The 21,946-nt window shown below is 51.5% G+C and overlaps 5 protein-coding genes across 5 annotated transcripts; 3 read left to right on the top strand and 2 right to left on the bottom strand.

Moving 5' to 3' along the window:
* Positions 1-1,246: 1,246 nt before the first annotated feature.
* Positions 1,247-3,055, top strand: AYL99_00374 (hypothetical protein; the record flags this gene model as incomplete). The annotated part of the gene is made up of 1 exon (XM_018831890.1): positions 1,247-3,055. One exon carries the CDS (start codon positions 1,247-1,249, stop codon positions 3,053-3,055), a length of 1,809 nt encoding a protein of 602 aa, XP_018697769.1.
* A 6,448-nt stretch (positions 3,056-9,503) lies between these two features.
* Positions 9,504-10,148, bottom strand: AYL99_00375 (hypothetical protein; the record flags this gene model as incomplete). The annotated part of the gene is made up of 1 exon (XM_018831891.1): positions 9,504-10,148. One exon carries the CDS (start codon positions 10,146-10,148, stop codon positions 9,504-9,506), a length of 645 nt encoding a protein of 214 aa, XP_018697770.1.
* Positions 10,149-11,621: 1,473 nt separating this feature from the next.
* AYL99_00376 (hypothetical protein) lies at positions 11,622-12,791 on the top strand (the record flags this gene model as incomplete). The annotated part of the gene is made up of 3 exons (XM_018831892.1): positions 11,622-11,704; positions 11,763-12,393; positions 12,453-12,791. The coding sequence occupies 3 exons, from the start codon at positions 11,622-11,624 to the stop codon at positions 12,789-12,791; spliced, it is 1,053 nt and encodes a 350-aa protein (XP_018697771.1).
* Positions 12,792-14,193: 1,402 nt separating this feature from the next.
* Positions 14,194-18,181, bottom strand: AYL99_00377 (hypothetical protein; the record flags this gene model as incomplete). The annotated part of the gene is made up of 3 exons (XM_018831893.1): positions 14,194-14,453; positions 14,556-15,648; positions 16,694-18,181. The coding sequence occupies 3 exons, from the start codon at positions 18,179-18,181 to the stop codon at positions 14,194-14,196; spliced, it is 2,841 nt and encodes a 946-aa protein (XP_018697772.1).
* A 1,449-nt stretch (positions 18,182-19,630) lies between these two features.
* On the top strand, positions 19,631-20,823 carry AYL99_00378 (hypothetical protein; the record flags this gene model as incomplete). Its single annotated transcript, XM_018831894.1, has 4 exons — positions 19,631-19,853; positions 19,934-19,982; positions 20,039-20,556; positions 20,672-20,823. The coding sequence occupies 4 exons, from the start codon at positions 19,631-19,633 to the stop codon at positions 20,821-20,823; spliced, it is 942 nt and encodes a 313-aa protein (XP_018697773.1).
* Positions 20,824-21,946: the final 1,123 nt, after the last annotated feature.

Genomic DNA, 21,946 nt, shown 5'->3' on the forward strand with positions numbered 1-21,946 from the left:
TTGAGACCTTCTTTTCTTCCATTCGACCACACCATCGGAGTAGGGCGTGCGAGGGCGTGCTCCAGGCATTGGCAAGGACGACGGGAATACCCCCCTCTATGACTTCTTCGGTGCATGTGTCATGCAAAAATCTACTGCTCCATGCAAGGCCACGCTCAGGCGAGCACGAATCGAGCCGGAATGAGCACGTGGGTGGATATCAACTTGAAGCTGGGCTCAATAGAGGTATATGACTAGCACTTCTAGCCGACTTGGCCAAGATGTCGTTCATTTTGACTTGAGCAGACGGCCAGAAAGGTGGATTTCACTGACAAACAGAAACTGAGACCAGAGCATGATGTCGAGCAAAAAAAAAATTAGTCGCAGGGCGTACAAGGTGGAGTTGAGGACCATGTCGCGCTTGTGCCGAGTACGCATGGAACAAAGCAGCAAAGGGGCTAGGCACCCACCTGGATGACAGTCGCGGCAGGGCTAGCCACGCCTAATACATGCCTCTAGGGGGGGCATGAAGGGGCCACCCACAATCCACATGGAAGTGTCCCCAGGGCGCGGGTCGATGGGCGGGCAACGCCCCTGCAATTGGTGGTGAGGGCACTAGGGTACGCGGGGTGGAGCTCCATTGGTTCTTGTGGCTCTGTGGTCCGTCCGCCCTTCGCATCACATCATCCTTTGCATCGAAGGTAATATACAAAACAATAAGTTTTGACCATGTCAAATGGTCGTTCCATGACTCACTTTACGGCTTGGGAATATCCGATTTTCCACAATCCTATACGCCTTTCGATGTCCCATGCCCACAATGTCGGTGAGAAGCTTACGAATCAGCCAACACGACTGTCCTCCTGTGTCAGCTGAGACTGACCCGTACGATGGATATACACGAAAGCAAGCAAACTTGGCCACATATAACAACCCCCCTCCCGAAGTCGGCCCTGCTTTGGCATGTGTTCTTTGTCTGTACCTGAACTGAAAACCCTTTCTTCTTCCGCTCTATCCTTATCTCTCCAATCACCCCAACTCCTGCAGCTCTTCAGGTGATCCCCCCCGCATTCTGGAGGGCTCGTCCAAGTGTCTTGGAAGCACGAATCTGGTAATCGCGTGAACGACGACCCCTCGTTTCAAACGGATCGACGGCTTGTCCTGGGCCAAAGTGCCCGTCACCAGCAGTCACCCGGTTGTTATCACCGCCCAGCTCATTTTTACAACCCCGGTTCGCTGATTCCTCTCTTCTTTTCTTTTCTTCGCCATGAGCACGCCCCGCCAAATTGTCTCCGGCGAGATGCCTTCGTTCCTCTCCTCCGCAGTGCCGTCCTACTCGGCTCGGTCACGATCGTTGGCCCTGCCATCCCCGTCGAGACGAGGTTCGGCGATTGCGACGGCCATCGGCCTGCGCAAGAAGAGCGAAATTGATATCGTCCTCGATGGCGAGGCCGACTTTGTCCACTCCTACTCCACATACGACGAGATCAAGGGTCGCGTGGATGTCAGGTTCGAGAAGGACACGTCCTTCGACGACCTCAATATCACGTTCGAGGGCCGAAGTTGCACATACGTCGAGAAGATCGCAACCACTGCCCCCACAACGGGTCGCACGACAGGGAGGCACACATTCTTGAAAGTGCAGCAGCCAATCCCCGATCACCTCTTGCCTGAAAATGGCACCTTCGAGGCTGGCGTCACCTATTCCATCCCCTTCACCTTTGTTGTCCCCGACAGATTGCTCCCGTTCATCTGCTCGCATAAGGCCGACAATGAAGAGATCCGGAAACAACATATCCAGCTGCCTCCAAGCCTGGGCGATCCCAGCGTCTCGGGAGACGGCCGTACACTCATGGATGACCTTGCACCGGATATGTCCAAGATCACCTACAGGATTCGAGCTAGAATCACAAAGTGGAATGCCGTTGGCAAACTGCTGGAATTGGCCGACAAGGCCGAGCGCGTCAGGCTGGTCCCCGCGAAGGAAGAGGCTCCACCGTTGAATATTGACGAGGCCGAATCAGACCATGTCATGCGCAAGGAGAAGAGTGTCAGAAAAGGTCTCTTCAAGATGGGCAAGGTGGGCCGTCTGACGGCTGAGACCACTCAGCCCAGAAGCCTCCGTCTTCCCCATCCGCAGAAGCGGCTGACAGAGCCTATCTCGTCCATGGCGACCATCAACTTGCGCTTCGATCCTGCCTCCCCTGACGACCTCCCTCCGCAGCTGGACTCCATCGCTAGCAAACTGAAGGTCTACACGTTTTTTGGCGCCGCCCCGTATAAACTCATCCCAGATGTTCGTAAGCATGACAACTGGTCTGTCCTGCACGGTATCTACCCAGAAAGCGTCTCCTTATCATCGCGAATTCTGTCGACTGTCTCCTGGGTTCGCCACGATCCGACAGAGCGTGGAAGCTTCTCTTCGGATCTCTCCAGACGACCGTCGGGGTATTCGACGACATCGACGACATCGATACCTGAACCGTCGTGCACCTATGAAGTGGGCTCCCCTTTTTACACCGCCAGTCTCCCGGTGCCGATTGCCCTTCCGAGTCCATCCAGCAGCGGCCGACCGAGAGTGTTTGTGCCGACATTCCATTCTTGTATCGTCTCAAGAACTTATTCTGTTGAACTGAATATCTCATTCCGTTCCCCAGGTTCCAATGTCTCAAGCAGCCACATTACCCTCAAGACGCCCATCCAGGTCTCCGCCGAAGGGGGCACTCCGCCGGCTCAGGTCCATGAAACTGAAGCAGCGATCGCCGCAGAGATCGAACAGCAGTTTGGCCTATACGAAGCTCGCCAGCTAGAAGAAGCCGGATTAGGTCTCGAGAGTCCGAGGTACGAGGAGCCTTCCCCGGCGACTCTTGTCCCGGGCACCAGACATTTAAGTCTTGCGGACCATGTCGGGGTGGTGCCGTCATCGTCGTTTACAACACCAGTACTCCACTCGGGCGTAGACACCGGCGCACCACCCGAATACCGGGCCGGGTCTGGCTTCCACACGTACAGCGCCAGGGACAGGCCGGGAGGACCGAGAACCCAAGCTGTGAGTCTCACTGCTTCCAAAGCATAGATCCTGTCATGTGTTGCCTTTCCCAAGTCTCACTATTTCTTCTGCCGAAGATCGCCCCTATTTTGCCCTTCTTTGTGTGACGAAGAGGGGTAGAAGATGGAGAGAGTGTGTGACCAGACGCTGAGAGATCCGTGGAGCTGCAGTCAGACGAAGAAGAAGAAGATGGGGAAGAGACCGAACGAGAAGATGAGAAGCCGACGGCGAGTCGAGTTCAACATCGGACACGAGAGCCATGCATGGACTGATGATCATTTGCTGGCTCATGAGAGCTAGCGTGGGAGTTTGCGCTTGAAAAACTCTTGTTGAGAGCGCTCTATTTTTAAGAGAAGCAATGAAGCTTCCCGCTTTTTACTCGCTGCTTTGCCCAGATGACTTACTTTGCAAGTCGCTGCAGGAATATGCCTGGGTCTGGCAAAGACGGCCCGGCTCGAGATATTCAAGACCTCCCTTCCCCATGGCGGGGCTGTTTGTTCTTGCCCTTTGATGAGAGCAACAACAACTGAGCTACGGAGACGACGGCCCCGCCTGTCTGCCCTCGAAACGCAAAAAGTACGGCTACCGTATGTTTACGCTGTTTGGAGCCCCGGGTTGGAGTAACACGAGCTCTCCGCTGGACCGACTTATATAGGCATGGCATTGGCGTTTTGGTGGTTTCTTTCTTTCTTCTGGGAATCTGATGATGGGAAAGTTGGATGGATGGATGGATGATGAAACATGGTGGTCATGTGGACGAAACAGCGTAAAACCAGTGGTTATTTACGAACTCGAAGAAAAAGAGAAAGGGTGATATCGACCCAGATTTTTGAAACGATGGGAAAGGAGAAAGAGAAGGAGACAGAGGACGACCGTCGGCCACGCGATCTTTTAACGATACCTAATTTGCGCCAAAGATACCCTTTGATGTTTTTGTTGTATACAGTCTTTCTATCTATCTTTTCTGGAATAGTCATCATCATGGAATAATATCTCCAACGACAACAAAACTGGCCGCCTCGGTCCGTCCGTCCGTTTGTCTGTCTGTCTGTCCATCCCATACATCCAGCCATCCATACATACATACATGCCTCCGTTCTATCTATGTTTGTACTGTGTGATCTGCCTCGTTGTCAAGAGGGGGATACACAGCCAACTAGCCAGACCAGCCAGACCAGACACAACGACGAGCGATCAACAGCATTAGACCAAAAGATCAAGAGGCTTTGAGGCCTGTCAAGAAACATGTCCCTCAGGTTTTGGTATATGTATATGTGTCCGTGTAGATAGATAGATAGATGCCACTCTGTACGGTTGTGTTTCTATGCTGATCGTTTCACTCCCTTTTTTCGTTTCTCTCTTTTCTGTTCTCTTCCCTTTCTTTCTTCCTTCCTCTCGGAGTTCCTGGATCATCTTTGCAATAAAGGTAATCCATCCCTGAGACACAAGGAGTGCCGAAGAATCGACAATCCGCACGGTCTCGAATGGGTCCTTCACATTCACCTTTTCTTTCTGTGTTCCTTTTTGTTCCTTTTCTTCTTTTCTCCTTTCGTTCAATCCACATTCTTTTACCTTTTCACTTTCCCAATTCCTTCCCTCGGAGTTTCCTGGTCATCTTTATAATGAAGCTAATCCATCCCTGAGACACAAGGACGCCGAAGAATCAACAACCCATACGGCCTCGAATGGGTACTTCACTTTCACTTTTTTTTTTTTTTTTTTTATCCTACTCCTAGAAGCTATTTACTAGCTTATATCGGGATTCTATCACCTTAAGCAAATAGGGAATACCCTCCGGGATAGAAAACCTATTAACTTTTCGCTCTCCTCCTAGGTTTTGCTTCGTACTGGGTCGTTACGTGCCGTTACGGGCCTTTAGGCACTCTCTCGGGGCCCCTTCTCTCGTTGTTTTTGTGAGGGCCTCCGTTTCCATTTGCATTTCCTCTCTAGTTGGTGCGGTTTCGTCTGCAGGTCTACCACTGCGAATATCTTTCCTTCTCTTATGAGGGTGTCTGAAGCTTCCGTAATCTTTCGTAACCATTCGATAATGCCCGCGTTCTTGTGGGGGTGCGCGCGATAAGGGGGTCGAGGTTTTCCTCTTTCCCCCCCCGTTCCTGGAGGGCTCTCGCTCTCCATTCAGTGTCTCTCGGTCTTTCCTCCTTGTGAGGATTCAATAGTGGTCGTTCGGAATTGTTCGTATCCTGGCGCAGCGCTCGTGTTGAGACTCCTTTTGATATCTTTTCATTCCGGGTTCTGTAAGCGCGTTGATAATTCTCTGGAGTGCGTATAGTTTCCCACTACCACATATCTTTTGCCGTCTCTTTCTATAGTTTCTGAGATGTCCGTTAGTTTTCGCAGCCTCTCGATTGTTTCCGTAATCTTTGGGAATCGCGTGCGGTTAGGCAGGGGGGAGGTCGGCCTCTCCCTCTTGTTTCTGGAGGCCTTTCGCTCTCCATTCACTTGTTTATCTGTCTTCCCTCCGTGTGAGGCTTCGATGGTAACTGCTCGGAATCGGTCCTAGCCTGGCGCTGCTCTCGTGTTAAGAAGTCCTTCCATTCCGGGTTTTCCTTCTTTCGTTCGATCCGCATTCTTTTACCTTTTTGCTTTTCCAATTCTCGATCTTTTTTTTCTCCCTCTCGCTTTCCCTTTTCAGCTTTGTCACTAAGCTAACATAACCCTGGCACATACAAGCACTTCCTTGATTGGATGGTTTTTGTTATTTGTGTCATCGTCAATCCTCTTTTCTTTTACCCACCTTGTCCTTCGTGGGCAGCCGGTCTACCTTTCCTCGTACGCGGGTAATGAGAACCAAAGGTACAGACGGAAACTTGCCAAACACGAACTGCAAAGAGAAGTTAGTCGGCGGCGGTGATTCCGTGGCCTATATGTCGTACGTACCTCGTGCACAAGAGACGCTTTCCACACATCTGTGTTTCCCCACCACGGCCTCCCTGATCCAGCTGGCGGACTCCAACAGATTGCCGCAGTGGCCGCCTCCCTCCCTCCAAGCCAAATGAGTTGGCCTTGGTGAGACATATTGGAGATCAGGCATGCACGACTCCAGGTCAACCCTCCCCATCGTTTCCTCACGCGTCTCTTGCAGCAGATCTAGCTGGCGGGGAAACAGCTCTTGTTCTAGGACTAACAATCGCATATCCTCGATGCTTCTCAACCGTTTTCTTTTTCCTCTTTTTCTTCTTTACTTCTCTGCTTCTGATTTTTCCGCGCTCATAACCTGTTCGGAGGAGCGGAGGATCGTACAGGACATATAGGCATTGACATTGACTTATTCGAACTGCAATTCCCTTGACTTCAATAAGTGGTCCATCGCGTCCCTCCACGCATATGGCTACCTACCACTCTCTGGAATCTGGATGCAACCGGCAGGTCATCTCGTCGTTCGGCTCCTCTGCGCATGTGGCTAGCGCCGCCCATTTTCTGATTCGCAAAGAGACTGTCATTTACAAGGAGTGGACGGGAGCCCTAGTCTAGTATTCCTTATATTCGGAAGGGATGACTCGGTTAGGCAGGTAGGCAATGCGGTCGTGAATCTTGCGCTTCAGGCCTCTCTTGAATTGCTTGAGCATGTCTCGATCGGGAGGTGCAGGGTCGAGATAGAGACGAGCGTTCTCGAAAGCGTGGGCAAGTTTATCACGGTGTCCTTCTGCTTGAGAGCATCGAACCCGGCTTCTCTTGGTTCCTGAGTTCGAACGTCGGCGAAGATCTTGGTGAGGGCAGTGGACCAACGTCCACAATCGTTTCGAAGCCACTCTTCCATGAACAGGATCCATACCTTACTGCGTCTGCCTTGCGTTATCCTTTGTACTTCGGAGGGTCTTTGAATCATTGGATGGGCAGGAAGGATGCGCTTGGGTTGATCCCATTCACATTGTTAGCCTTCGATATATCTAGGTTTGTGACGATAACCTAGTAACCGGAAATCCGTTCGATTCGATAAGCTTTATGTTTGTAAGCCTATTTGCCGTATTATCGCTTACTGATTCTTTGCAAGTTCGTAATCGGTTGAATTATGTTGTTCGTCGTTTGACCGTAAAGTAGGCACCGGATTGACGTTAATCCTTTTCTTCTTTTCTTCTTCCTTTCCTTTCCTTGTCTTGGCCACCTTCCACGGTCGAGTCTTTCCCGATACAAAGGGCGCAAACAAAGCCCATTTCCTTAACCATTTCCAAAACGCACCGAGACATGGTTCGAGCACCGGCCAGGCAGCCCCCAGATTCCAAATTGCCTTCCATTAGTGAGAGCCGGCATCGACTTACCCAATCTCTCCTTTGCATTTTCGCTCTTAAGCGTCGTTCCCAACACAAGCGCCAGCCCAGGAGCGGTTTTAGCGGAGACACAGGACTCGAAGTCGAGTAGGTCGTCGATTCCGCTCCCAAAGGACCCTTCGCAGTCTGTTCAGGAGATATATGTCTCTTCCCTTTTCCTTTCTCCTCTTTACTTGTATTTCTTCCTCCCTTTCTCACTTCTTTTTTCCTTGTATTTTCGTTGTTTTTCTCTTTCTCCATAAGCGAAGGATAAGTAACCTCCCAAAGCTTCAAATGTACTCTGCATATGGAACGAAGAGTTTACCCTGTTGTCCCTAGAAAAAGCACAAACCATACCGGAACTCCATTCTTCAACAGTCTCCTGCTTGTTCAAAGCGAGCATCGAATCGAAATCAAAGGAGGAGCCTCAATGCGCTCCATGGACAAATACGACCTGTGGACCAGAAAGTAGACGGGCCCCTCTAGTCTCGATCTTCTCGTCTGGACCACGATCAGCCAAGCCATTAGCCATATTATGATTCGACAACAAGATGGAGATCTGAATTGTCTTCAAGAACGTATGTTCCGCTATTTCCGGCAAGGAGGCATTGACCATATCAATCATCTGCGTACGCAGATCGACGCTGATAGGCATGGTGCAGGATGAATCTGCCCCGAGAGCCCAGACGTAGGTCATCAAGAAAACAAAATTACGGTCGGGCAACGTCGATAGAGTCACAGGTGAGGGCAGAATTCGACCCTGTCCGGACCTTTTATTCGTCCTGGACCTGCGATTCCCTGTTAGCGCTCGGTCCAGCAGGTTGTCTACCATGAGGGGACTTACAGAAGTCGACTGATTGACCGTGCTGAAAAAATTGTGCAATAACACATTGAGATCATGATGGAGTGGGATCTCGAAGGGCAACTCGTTACGCCAGGCGAAGATCTCCATCACGATCAGGCGACAACATCAAGTATTCCCAGCCACATGTGAAGGACGCTTGTGTCCCATCCATTCGAATTTTCTTTTTACTCTTTTTCTTTCAAGTAAACTTCTGAGCCTTCTGCATCGGAGAGTTGTTGCCGATGACAGTAGATAAATGTTCCATCGTAATTCTTCTTTCGGTTGGGGCGTCCTTGTCTCAAACAATAGCTGCAATATGCCAAGAAACGATCGGGTTTGGGATTGGATCGATATCCGAGGGGGAGTCCCTGGTAAGACATATCTTTGATAATGCTTCGATACTGGCGGATCTTGTGTCATGTCGTAGTTGGCACAAAATTGTTCAGTGCCTTCGATTTTGGGACCCCCTTGGCTTCAGGTCGATAATCGCTAGAGGGAAAGAGACGTCCAAAATACCGGCCATCCAGCGTGGTCCCACGACAGCGATGCAATGTCCATGATGTCGAAGTGGTGGCATGCACGGAGCCACGACCGATGGTGTAAGGAAACGAACACATTGAGATTACTGGCCTTCGAGTCAGCCGAAAGGCCTGCCACTGCCGATGGTCGTTGGAGACCGGAAGTGGGCCGAGATTCAGTGGGAAATGTGGGAAGTCAAAAATTTTGTAAAACTCGACAGAGGCAACACTAGCTCTCGGTCCTTAGGACTGAGCAGTGTATGTGTCGTGTAAATGGACTTGTGGACGGAATTCGGTTTCACCTGATATAGAATCAGGTTACTCACACCCTGCACCACGAGAAGGTACCCGTCAACGCAGGGCAGAAAACACGAGTCGTACTCCAAGCAATTAGAACCAACGTGCAGCTCGACCTTGTTTCAGATAAGCAAGATCTGCTTGTTCCACTCCATCTTGTACGAAATGAACAGTTGAGTGTCACACTTTTCTTGTAAAGCGAGTCATCGTTGGTTCTCTGTCAACGGAAACTGCAACGCCATGTCTATTGTCAGGCAGTAAAAGATGTCAGCTTAGACGCGTGTCTTCCACATTATAGCCAAACGTTATATTCTGTGCATTAAGAAATGCATTTCCCATACAAAGGAGTCCTGTTGATGGGATGCGGGACAATGTAATCTCTCTTAGTTGCTTGTTGGAGCTTTGAGGGTGTTTTGTGCCAAGCCTGCTGAGGTGGACTGAGTCGAAATTCAGTCAAAATGTTGTGGCAAATATGATATGCTGGCTGAGTTTCAAAGACAGAGCTTTCCAGGAAGCTGGGGGTTGCTGTCTCCGATTCGGAGGAAGTTTGGTTACTGTTGATTTACTGGTATGTCGCCACGCACGCCAGAGCTTGCAGACTGAGCCGGATGATTTTTGGGCTTGTCCGAGGTTTGAGACCGATACATTTGCATCAGTTCTGGAGGCTTGTCCACAAGCTGAGCGGTTGAGCGAAGGTGCATGCTGTCAACGTCAAAGACGCCCAGCCCAGCTGCAATACTAGGCGGTGGATTCAAGTCGGCTAGACTCTGATATAACCTGGTATCGAGACTCGGCGAGAAGCCGTCAGAAAGAATATTCTGACCAGGAAGCTCACACCCGTCGTTCAAGTGGACAAGACAGGTCATACTCTTGGGCTGAGGCTGTCGTCTCGACTGGAGATTGCGGACATTGTAGGGATCTTGGAGCCTCGCGTCGGGAAGCTGGTAGTTCACTTTGACGGTGAAGGGACTTGCGTGTTGAGCTTTCTCAAGTGTGGCACGGGACGAGAAAACAATCTCCACGTCGAGCCGCTCAGCACTGCTAGCAATAGAGGGGCGACACGTCTTGAAGGAGAGGACTGGGCCAAGGGATTGGAGCTTCTTCAGAATAGCAGTTGATTCACCCAGAGTTGCTGGTGCCGGAGAGATGACGAGCCGTGCGGTAAGGTGGCGAAGCGGAAGCTTTGTGATGGACATGAGTCCGTGGTTCAGCAATCCCAGACGCGAGAGAGAAGAGAAAGAGTCGAGGGAAAGGGTGCGGACGTCTGTAGGCGGGGTAGGCAGATTCGAAGCACAACAAAGGGGGGGAGCTGTAGTCTCGACGTTGCACGCATTGACGAATTCGGCATGGTACGGGACGCGAGACACCATCATAAGTGCACTGTCTGACGGAAAACGGTGCTGTCATCCTCCTTTCCCAGACTTTCACCTGCTCTTGGCTGCGGCGGCAACATTGTCAAAAACCGTATATTCTGGGTCAGACCGCACCATTTCTTTCACAACGCGGCCTTCTATGGAATCCTAGAGAATTGATCCCGCTGGGCTGACCCTCAAGTGACTGGTCGGCTGAGCAAAAAAGCGTCCACCAAAGTCCTGGCCCCCAAAATAGAGGCACACCCTCAGATGAGTGAGAGCCTCCCAAAGGCCCGACTCCTCTTCGTTAGTGCTAGCATGAATTGAGTGACCTATGTACTATTGTAGAAGTCTACCAAGGAGAGGAAAATTCATGTTCCAATCCTGCGATGTTTGCCACAGAGTCCCCCAAACAGATATTATAGAAATGGAAGACTCAAGGATTCTTTTTGGGCGGCGAGGGGCTCAAGGCAAGGCAGACTGTGGCCCCCACTCCCTGAAGGCCGCCCTTTCTGTTTCTTTTTTGCTGGGATTATTCCCTCAGCCCACCATGGGCAATCCTCCCCAGCGCCCTACGCCCTGTGGTCTCGGTCCCCTTGGGGGCCCTCCCCCCAAAACCCTCAACGTGCCCGGCGTGCCTGGGTAGGAGTTAGAGCTGACGAGATCTAGCGAGTGCTGTAACCAGCTGTCTCAATGATCAAACTCCTGATCATCCCAACTCATCTCCGTAATTCATTCCATCGTTGTATACATTCGCTTTTTCCATCTCTCGCTCGATTGAATCTTCATCGCCCACGGTCACCTCTAGTCGCCAAGTTGAGTTCGCATCCGCCACGCGAGTCTATATCACCTGCTGCTAACTGCCTTGGCTCGCCAGCTTCGCCCGCTCCAGACGCGCCTTGGACCAATCCTCATCGGCCACCTCCCCCCCTCCTGAGTTTCAGCCGCAACCGTTCACCCCAACTGACAGAACTCTTGAGTTCTTTAATCCAAGCCGAACGAGGCCCATCTCTTGACCCTCCCTGCTGTCTTCGAGTCTATCGCAGTCCCATATACCTGAGTCACTGCTCGCCTTCTTCGGTCGACGGTGAAACGTCGCTGAGCCGGACCGCAACTGAACAGTTGTGGTAGCCCAGGTCAATCAAAAAGGATCTCACACCAACTGCGCTCCCAGTCGCCAAAATTCGTGCTCACGAGTCTCGCGCTTCCCTCCTCGGAGGTCAGGCTGACAACTACCACCCTTTGCCGGGAGGCTATCACCAGCGCGAGGGTTTTGCGATGAACGACTTTGATAAGAGAAGATCAAGATCATCCATCATGTATCGACCAAATTCAAAGTGGACATGGGCCTTTTCTGTCATCGCCTTGGTCCAGGCCATGATTATTCTCGCATTTGAAAGGTACGGCGATGATTGTCTCTGCTGTTGGATTGGATCAGTGCTAACGGTATGCATTCAGTTACGTCTTTGCGCATTTCCAGATTCACCTCGAGAGCATTCCCGGCAACCAGACCTCGTCTCGCACCATTCCAACTTTCTTGACCTTGTATATTTTCGGCTTTCTATACCAACTGGTCCTCGTGTGGGACGCTCTGCGAATGAAAAATACCATTCAGGTCATTGGGCTGGTCATGTACAATGTTGGCCTGCTGATCTACGGCGCCGTTCAGATGGATCAGATCAGGGATGCGATTTTGCAACTGGCCGAAGATGACTATATCCGCAAGAATATTTGGTCCGATACCGAACCATTTTTGATCGCCATCCCCTGTATTTTGGCGGTCGGGACAGTTCTCATGGCCGGCTGCGCCTGGAAACTGTACGACGAATTCGCCTGGACCATCTACAAACGTATCTCGGCCGACTTGAGGATGAAACGACGCTATCTCCAGTACCAGGTCTACATCGCCCTATTGAAGTTTGATTTCTTCTTCTTCCTCGGATTTACCGTCCAGTTCGTGGTCATTGTCACCCAGCGACAAGTCGAATTCGCCCTCACGATTGCCGCCATGCCTGTCACCATTTTCATTCTTCTAGCAGCTGCGTGGTTCGTCCGGAAAGAGTCGCTGTTCGGCACGATTGTTGTTATTGTAAGTGCCTACATCTCCTTTCCCGGTCTTGAGTGCCTCGCTGACCTTCTACCTCACAGATCCTCTACTTTGGCGGTCTGGCCTACTTTATTTTCAAGATGGTCCGCATGTATTCCCCTGGCTGGGAGATTCCCTATCTTCCCGCTCGAAAGGAACTTACCACGTTCGCGGTCTTGACCATCATTCTGATCCTGGTTACCATTGTGTACGCCTGCATTTGCGCACACAACTACAACAAGGGCCTGAAGCCCTACGTCAACAAACCGCAGAACATTGAGGACGACGAGAAGCCCATGAGCGGAAGCGCTTATGCTCCCTTTGCGACCGAGATGGAACCATCGGGGAGTGGAAAACTTCCCGCACCCAGGCCTGTTGCCAATCGGATGGAAATTGATTGAACGAGGTGCCCTAGAAAAAGCAGCGTCGGTTTCTTTTCTTGTGTGTGTATCTGGGTATCATGTAGCGGGCGTTTTTTTTCTCTTTCCAAGTGGATGACTCGTTCCTATCTTGCAGCCATGTGTGCTGGGATTTCATATTCTCCCCTTTTTCTTTCTCTTTATCTCACGAGGGAGTCGCAGCCTAACAATCGGCTGAATGAAGGAAGGAAAGGGTATATAACCTTGGAAACCAGGCACGAAATCGGGTTATGGGGTATTATGTGAATATTTCACTTTGGGGGAAAGGGGTGGTGTGAACACCCAGCGAAATGGCAGGCGAAAAGGGGTGGTTGGGAGGCGATCTACCCACAGTACCTATCGAGGCTATCTACCTACTGTAGGTATGTAGGGTCTCTACAAATGAATCCATGTACCCATCCACCCTTGTTAGGCCGTATATATGGAGTACTGTAATACCGTGGAACACGTATGTCAGTGGAACAAGGACTCAGTGTGCCCTTCTCTAACCCACCTCTCCATGTCTCTGAAACATCGTCCTCCATTTTCTGTTGACAGATGAGTTGTTCTGATACATCGCTTGGTTCCCCCCCTCCCCCCTTCCTTTTCTCCATCTCTTCACTTCTAGAGGACATATACGTCGGTACATTAGACACTGTACTGTATATACATACATATAATAGACGGCGACAACGACGATATCACTTATTGCCCACTATCAATATCACTGGCCTCTTGAGGCTACACACATATCCAGTATCTAGTCCCCTTCTTTGTATCTCATGGTCTTCACGATTTGCCCACTTAGCCCCCCTGATGCGGGCGGGTAGGCTTGCAGTCTACTATCGGTATACAGAGTACACACACAGAGAGAGGTAGAGAGGTAGAGAGGTAGAGAGTAAGGGGGGAGGGCGAGCGTACTGGGACTGGAACTGGAGGACCTCTATTTATAAACAGCGAATACAACGATGGGACTAAAGGCCAGCAACGGGTTTACAACGCAGACTGTCGGCGATGTCCTCGGATATCTCGACTCGACTGGAAGAGTGGGAAAGGAATCCAACGCTGCTAACTGAAATATGCCAAACCGACCATCAACCTTGAGAATAGAAACGTTCGTCCAGCTATTAACCCGCATCCTGAACCGATTCTCCTTAGTCTCGTCAACCCGACGCTCGCACTCGTGCCGTGTGGTCGGCCGAGGATCTTTCCTCAGCGTCACACCACCGCACAACCTCGTCCTTGTCGGTTCCCGTTCTTGTCTCTCTTCGGAGTGCATTCCATTTGCGGAAATAACATCCATGAGGCAGATAGACAGAGGGAGTGAAGGAGACCCTGCAAGGCAAAGAGAAGGAAGAAGATAGGCGAAGAGTAGTGCCCTTCTCACAGAATGCATCCATCCCTCCTACTCGGCCATAAAAATCTGCATCATCTGGGGAAGATTATGCCTCTTCTCCTCGACTATGTCGTCAGACACCTTCCAAAACGCCGTTGGGCCGGCGGGGCCGTGCACGTCGTAGTCCTTGTCAAACCAATTGCCCAGGATGCCACGGGCACTGCGGAGGCCACCGACCTGTACGCCCTCGGAGCGCCAGCGTTCTTCGTCGTGGATGATAGAGAACGAGGTCCAGCGGATCGCCCCAGACGGGGTTTCGCGGACGGTTCCTGCGCGTTGTCAGGTGAGTTCGATTCAGCAACGCCTGTTAGAAGGCGTGGCTGGGAAGGAAGGGTGCGCTGAGTTAGACGAAATGGGGACTGGTAGCTCACCTCTGATCCAAGAGTTCGCGTTAGGATCCCAGGCCATGAAGGTACTCCGGCTGGTGCCCTCGAAGTGAACCACCGGCAACAAATCCTTCCCATCTTTCCCCTTTTCCTCTTGCTCTTCTATCTTCGTGACGTGCAGTTGCAGTCTAATCAATCGAAATGCCTCTCTCGTGCGGATGGGCTCCCGCTCCTGGTCGTCAGGAATATCTGCGCTTCCTTCGAAATTGAAGCGATAGAGGTCATTGTAGTCTAGGAAACAGACGATGCGCACCCAAGTCCCGGTGACCCCATAGGGGTCTAGGGCATCAAGCTCGGGATTGGGAGTGGGCTTGATCTTTCCAGTGAGGGGGGACGATACATAACTGTTGGGCGCGATGCCGGAGAAGAGGTATTCCCACGGTCTGAGGAGGTCGGTTCTGGTCGATGAGACTGACCTGCCTCCCTCCTCTTTAGAGTCCGGAGGAGAACTAGGGAGGCCCAGGAAGTCCGTGCCGCCCCACCCACGTCGTTCATTGTACATTCTGTGGTTGTAGCTAATGACAATCATGATAGCCTGCACCTTTTCCCAATCGATGCGTTCAGTGCCGTCGTCGGTGAAAGGGCCCCACATATTTTCGTCGTTATATCGGCGCAAGTCGTAGACTCGGGATCGTGCCCAGGGGTGCAGATGTCGGATGGGCCGCGGACTATTTCGGACGAGTTCTTCTTCACTCTGGTCGTCTTCATCCTCGTCAGAACCTACGTCCTCCCAGAGGACGTCGGCATCCTGCCAACTAATATAGCCGCTACCTGGGTGAGTTCTGTGTGGAGCATTGCTCATCGGTTCTGCAGGACGTGCGACAGGCCAGAAGGAGTCCAGGTTCATGCCTGCCAAAACGTGGAGTTGCGCAGAGAGTTGACGCATCTCCTCGGTAGACGCAGCGGGCCACTGTTTGGGACGGGCGCGGGCGAAGAGGCTAGATCTGCAGAGTACAGTGTTGATGTTTAGCGCCTGACCGTAGAGATTTGACAGGAAGTCAGTGATTTTGCTGGATGAGGCAGTGGCTTGTTGGGTCAGTTTCAATGTTTGTGTAAGCACTTCTTCCAACGACTGGGTCTGAAGTACATCGTTAGTGGGATAATAAGGCTTGAAGCACTCAGGGTGTAGTCCATGCCTTGATCTCGGGATTGTCTGATTCTAGGATCTTCTGGAGGTTCACTAAACGGGTCAGTCTTTCTCGCCAGGACTTGTTTTCGTGGTCTAGAGGAGGATCCTGGGTGTAAGTCCTAATCAGCAGGCAGCCCCCTTGACATTAAACCATGGTGGGAGTTGGCCTTGACTCTTACAAAGCGGGACAGATAGTGGACTCTCCAGAGGAAATCATCGCTTCTGATGGAGCTGTTCAGCTGGTGACATGTCCTGGCCAAAGATGCGAGGTCCGTTGGTTCCACTCTCTCGAAGATGTTGTGTAGGACTTCAGGAGCCAAGTCAAGGAGCTGGCAGGGTGCCATGGTCAGAGAAGCAGCAGTGCACGTGAGATGGGGATAGGCTTGCGGGGAGATGCCAACGTCGGAGTTCAGCTGGGGATGATGTGGTGCTAAATCTGTGTACTTAATTTTGCGAGAGCACTGATGAAGGAGTCAGGCTTTGGTCATATTTCAGATGGGGCGAGATGGAATGACTCCAACAGTGAAGCTCTTTGAGGTGAAGGTGAGTTGATAATGATGGTGGGTGGGAGGGGGGCAAGTGGGAGGAATGAACCTGGTGGCTCACTAGTAGGCCCGAGCTCTTGCCCGAGCGCCTCGGAGACAAAGGAATTAATATGTTCCGGATTACATAACATATTCGCATATCTCTCTGCGAGGACCTTCTCACTGCCTCTCTCACTCTACCATTCCGGACATCGACCTATATCTCAAGTACAGACTGCTGGTACGACTGGACCCTCCCTCGCCCTCATACCATGCTCCAGTTCCAGCCACAGTGAATGGTATCTCAATTGGTCAGCCTGCCCAGTCCACAGAAACTGGCCCAACGTCCATCGGTATCGATCATAGTCCAGCAATCCATGTCTGCGGCATGCCTTTCCCAACATAAACACAAACGAGGCATGAACTGCTGCCAGCGTACTGGTCACGGCTCCCGTCGATAGAATCCATACCAACATTGCCGGGGCAAAGTCCAGCTCTCTGAGGTCCTCGTCCATGGTCAACAGTGTGTCGTAGAGTTGCGTTGCCAAAACGTTGAAATGGCGGTATTTAAGGGGGTTCCCTCGCAAGTGGTGATGAGTGAAGAGCAACGCTGCCAGAGACACTGAGCGCCAGACGGTTGCAGCCCAACGGTTGTTCCCTGGACCCGTGTCTCCTTGTACAATAAGTCTCAATTTCCTTTCCACCCGATGAAACATGTCACCACGGCGCATCCTCCCATCCTCGACGAGAGTGCTTAGAGGGTTGAGTTGCTCGGCCTCACACAGGTCGCGAATGTCATTCAGCAAATCTAGGACCTTGTGGTGAGGAACGCCAGCCGCCCTCAGCTCGGCTCGGCTCAAGCCAGGCAAGGGCCCAGAAAAGGTGCGCTGTTGAAAGCCTGCCCAGGATTCATCCCACACCTCAATCGGTGGGAAGCGCAATTTTTCGTCAAAGACCTCCGAGTATATCAGATCGTTCCAACTAATCAAGCGTTGAAGATGTTGCTGAATGCTCGAACGAAGGGACGACATGCCGCCCCGCAATTCGACAATGGCATGCATGCCCGCCATGTGTTTGCTCGCCTCCGGGTATGAATCCATTACGAGGGCAATGTTCGTCAGAGCGGCCACCGCCGCGATCGTTTCATCACTCGCTGCCTGTCGCGAATCTGATAGACGGTCGTTGATCAGTGAGATGGCGGCCAATTTATGCTGCAGCGTTTTCATTTCTTCCTGCGAATCCGGAACAGCTCGGCGATGACGGAAGTGTACTCCCCAGCTATACATGGTCGCGTGAAAGACCAGCTGGTCGCTAATGGCGAATTGGGACCAGCTGCTCTGTCCGTTGATTGGACACCACGGGTACCTGTCATAGTTGCGAAACAGGTACAGGCTTGCTTCATCCCCTTCGTCCAAGCGGACTGGTAACACGCCGAAAACATCGATCTTTCGTGCTTCAAGCCATGTAACAGGTATGCCAGGTACAAATCCCGACTCAGCGGCTCCCGTCTGCTGCACATTGACGTTGGATTCGGCTTCGTTTTCTGTCCCATCTCGCGCAGGCTTGGCCTTCTTCTTACCTTTCGGATCTCGATGGGGGTATCTCTGCTCCAATTCACCGGATCGCATTCTAAATCTCATCTTCTGCCCGCCAGTTACAGCAGTCTTCTGTCTCTGCGTCCGTACTCTGGTACTCGCAAAAGACATGACAGAGAATTCCTTCGGTTCTGTCTCTTGTTGCTCTGCATGGCTTCGTTCCAGATAATTGCGCATAACATGTGCGCGCAGTGTTTTGAGCTGCTTGGGATCCTTCTGCGTCCTCTGGCCAGTTGATGCGATGAACAAAAATCCGCCTTGTGGAGGAGCATCCTCGCTCACTTGTTGATGTGCACTTGCCGGTTCGCTGGCTGGAGGACTGATCGCCCCGGGACTGGACCTCGAGCTGAGTGCGAGTGCCATGCCGCGTAGCGTCGCAAATTTGATCGATTACAGTGTCACTTATCGCCTCGACGGTGTTGAACTAATCACCCTTGGAGCTCAGGGCGGATCACTTCTTCGTACTGCAGCAGATGTAAATATACTTTTGGTCTCCTTTGGACAGTATGTTGGGCTGATATCACGATGTCCAGCCTTGAGTTGGACCTTGCATTCAAGAACTGCTCTGTTAGCGGTGGCCATCCCTCACACCTTTAACTGGAGCCCAGGTTCCTGAGTTAGCAAAGGAGACACAGCAACGATGCTTGTTGCATCATTGTCGCTGGAAAACAGGCGATTCTGCTTATGCAAAGCTTCTACCAGCGGCTGGAAAAAGGCGATTACTCATCAAAGACATCCTTGGTGGATTGCCTGCTCGGTTCCCCTGGTTGGACATTCTCTCGCCAAGCGACCCCATCCCTTCTGCCACTCCAGATATGGTATTAGTAGTTCGGGGAGAGCGTGTCGGTTCTTCTTACTATGACTCTCATGGCAGATGACGTTACATGACGGCGGAGACATGAAGAAGCGTCGTTGATTTAGAAGCAACGACTGCTTCGAAGGATACCGACGTTTCCATGCACCTTCACCCGTTCACCAACGTCCGTGATGGCGCATAATCACGTATGTCAAAGAGCATATGACATGGGGCAATCGAGAAAGACAGAGGCGATCGAGGCCTTCGTCACAAAACATTTCCTGGATGGATTGCACCCTCGGCTGTGAAGTCTCAAACACAGCGTCCCGGGGGAGACACGCTGGACGAGTGCAAAGGAAAAGGACGATTCAGATAACTCCCAGACCCTTGTGATAAGGATCAGTCGAGGAGATAACGAAATTTCCCTCCCTGGAAAACCCCTTGCTGTTCCTGTAGGAGTGGGATTTATTGGGCATCTTTCCAAAGACGGCGCCTTTCATCAGAACCTCTCTGACCTCAACGACGTACCGACTACGGAGTACTCGTCTATAACCTACGCTGAAGGGTTTTATTCTGGAGTACGGGTGGCGCATTATGCGTCCTATGGTGTCAGTGCACAGGCTATTTCACCAGACGACTGATAAACATGTCTGAATCCTTCTAGATAAGGAGCCTTCGATAAATTTGGACATCAACGATTGGTGGTCCGAGCACCATCCTGCCAGTACGGGGTACATATCACACTGTTTGGTGCTTATGTCAGGCGTAAGGCTGTCCACTCATTCACGGCCAGGTCGCAACGTGGGCGGTAAAGGGACCAAAACGTTCCCCTTTGTCATGGAAGCCTACGAAGGCCAATTTCCGGCCATGCAGGGCAATTGTCGTCGTCATCGTCACTGAAAGTTGGTGTTGTTGATGCTTCAATCAACCCACGCTCGATAATAAGATCATTATTGTTTTCTGACTTCGTGTTTCTGCGTTGCCTGGGGCGCTTCAGCTGCTAAACCATTGCAGACATGCCCTCGTGGGTCAACGGCGCTCGTCTCGGAGAAGGCGGAGTCGAACTCGCCACTAACGACGATGTCGCGTTCATTCCAAACATTGGCCTCCCATACAGACTGGCCGATCATCGCAAGAACTGGGCCATTTGGTTCAGCTGCTACTGCTTCGACGGCTGTGTGCTCCCCATTATCTTGTTCTATGCGCTTTGGTATAGATCTACCTTGACCCATTGGGGAAGTATGTGGCACCCGTACTTCGATGCATAGAGATCGAATCATGGCAACAGAATGGCTTATTGAGCTGACTCACTCTGCCAGTCTTTACGCTTATTACCTCTTTGTCCTTCTGGACCTCATACCACAAATGGTACGTTCGACGAAGGAGAGCGGCGGATGTCATTAAATTTATTGATCTTGAGAAAGGTTCTCCCGGGGATATCGACTGTTGATCAAGCGCGATCCCAAATGTAGACCGATCAATGGCGGCCGCTGGTGGTTTGACTGCTCATACTATGTCTTGTCGGTGGCGCTTTTAATCGTCATCGTCGAACTTGTCGCTGCGACTGCGACCAGAAACGTCAAGGTCAAAGTCATCTCGATGGCACCGCCCTCAGTCCTGTACACCATCGGAGGCTACATGCTGCTGCAGAACACGGTTCACTGCCTGGGCGTCCGCACGCCTATCACTCTTTCATCATTCAAGCGAGGCTCTCTCACACCTCCCCCCTTGTTCACTGTGATGGAGGACGTCTTCGCCGTGGACGGCTGTCACTCGGGCTTACCTGCCCGACACGCGATGCTCGCCACGTACAATGCCAGTGCGAGATTCCGCAGCACTCTGATGTGGTGGTCGTGGGGTTGGTGTGTTGCCTGTCTGACTGTTGCAGCTGGCTTGTCTATCGTAGTAGGACTTACAGAAGGAACAACCGGCTTCGGTATTGGTAAGTTTGGTCTGGGACGTCCCCCTTTCCTCCTCTCCCTCTCTCTCTCCCTTCTCCCTCCCTGCGCAGAGACTTGTGTGATCGGATGAAATGCTAATTGAATATCTCCCTTCAGCTTACGGTGTTTCTTTCCCATTCATCGTGTTCATGTCAGTGGTCACGGCTTTCTGGATGGAGGCCGAAGACGCCCGGGGTGCATTCTCGGCATCTGTAGGCCAGGAGAAGGCCTTGCGGAGTGTTTCTGTCAGAAATGGCCGTCCGGTATGAACGCTCATGGTATGGATAGCAAGCCTTCTGTCCAAAAACATACGTGCCCAGACACAGCAAATGTACCTACAACCTTCCCGTTCCTGTCGACGGCGAAGGCTCGACTCACATGCCGCTGTTCAACACACCAATAGCGCAGCCTTCAAGCCGAGACGCTCAATTTCCACCTGCGAGATGCCGCTTCACGTCGCCTTCGCTGCCGCTTCCTAAGCACTCCGTCTGATCCGTCTCCTTCATCCATATACATACCTATCAACCCATTTATCCATCCGATCCCACGCCGCGTCATGACACTCTACCGAACCACCTTGCGCGCAGTGTCAATGGCCGGCCCAGAAAGCTGTCATGGGGGAAGGATAATGAGTGAATGAGTCAAGGAATCAATGAACATCCATCCAACCATCCAGACCTAAGTTTTCTCATCGCTGCAGGATGCTCAAATTCCCTCTGCTGTCTGGGTCCTCCGGTCGCCGGGAGGTTGACGCCGTTTGTCCCGCGAGGCTGTGGCGAGAGAGAAAGAGGAGGTGGGAGGGATCTCAAGACACACTGTAAAAACATATCTACGATACTTCTTCATATTTCATACTTCATATATACTAACTGATTGGGTTTGTATGAGGTATTGTACACCACCGCCGCAAGGAACGAGCCCATTTTCTCTGATGGCCACGGTTTGAGGAGTTGTGTAGTCATGTATGTTTAAACGAACGAACGAACGAACGACCTTCCTGCCTGCCTGCCTAAGAGGCAGACTGTGATTGATTTGTACACACGAGGTATGTACTGCCGAAACAAACAGAACACATCCCTCCATCCTCCATCCCATGCTCGTAATAAGACGGGACGTCCCGACTCTATGTTTTGTCGTTGCCGCTGCCTCTACAAGGGTGACTGACCATCCCAGCCACTCGCGCGGATCAATAAGTAAGTAAGTACATAAGTACATAAGTATCCTTCCTTCCTCTTCCCCGTTCCCAAAGAAATGCTTAGTCTTCGCCACATGAATGGTCCTTCTATCTTCGCCTCACCTCAAAAAGAGAAGCCCCTTTGCGTAGAAGAAACCTGATCAACATTAAAAGCATCATGAATCCTCACAAAAAGAAATGTCATCCCCTGGAACTCC

This window comes from Fonsecaea erecta (genome assembly GCF_001651985.1).
Source record: "Fonsecaea erecta strain CBS 125763 chromosome Unknown Scaff1, whole genome shotgun sequence".
Lineage (NCBI taxonomy): Eukaryota > Fungi > Ascomycota > Eurotiomycetes > Chaetothyriales > Herpotrichiellaceae > Fonsecaea > Fonsecaea erecta.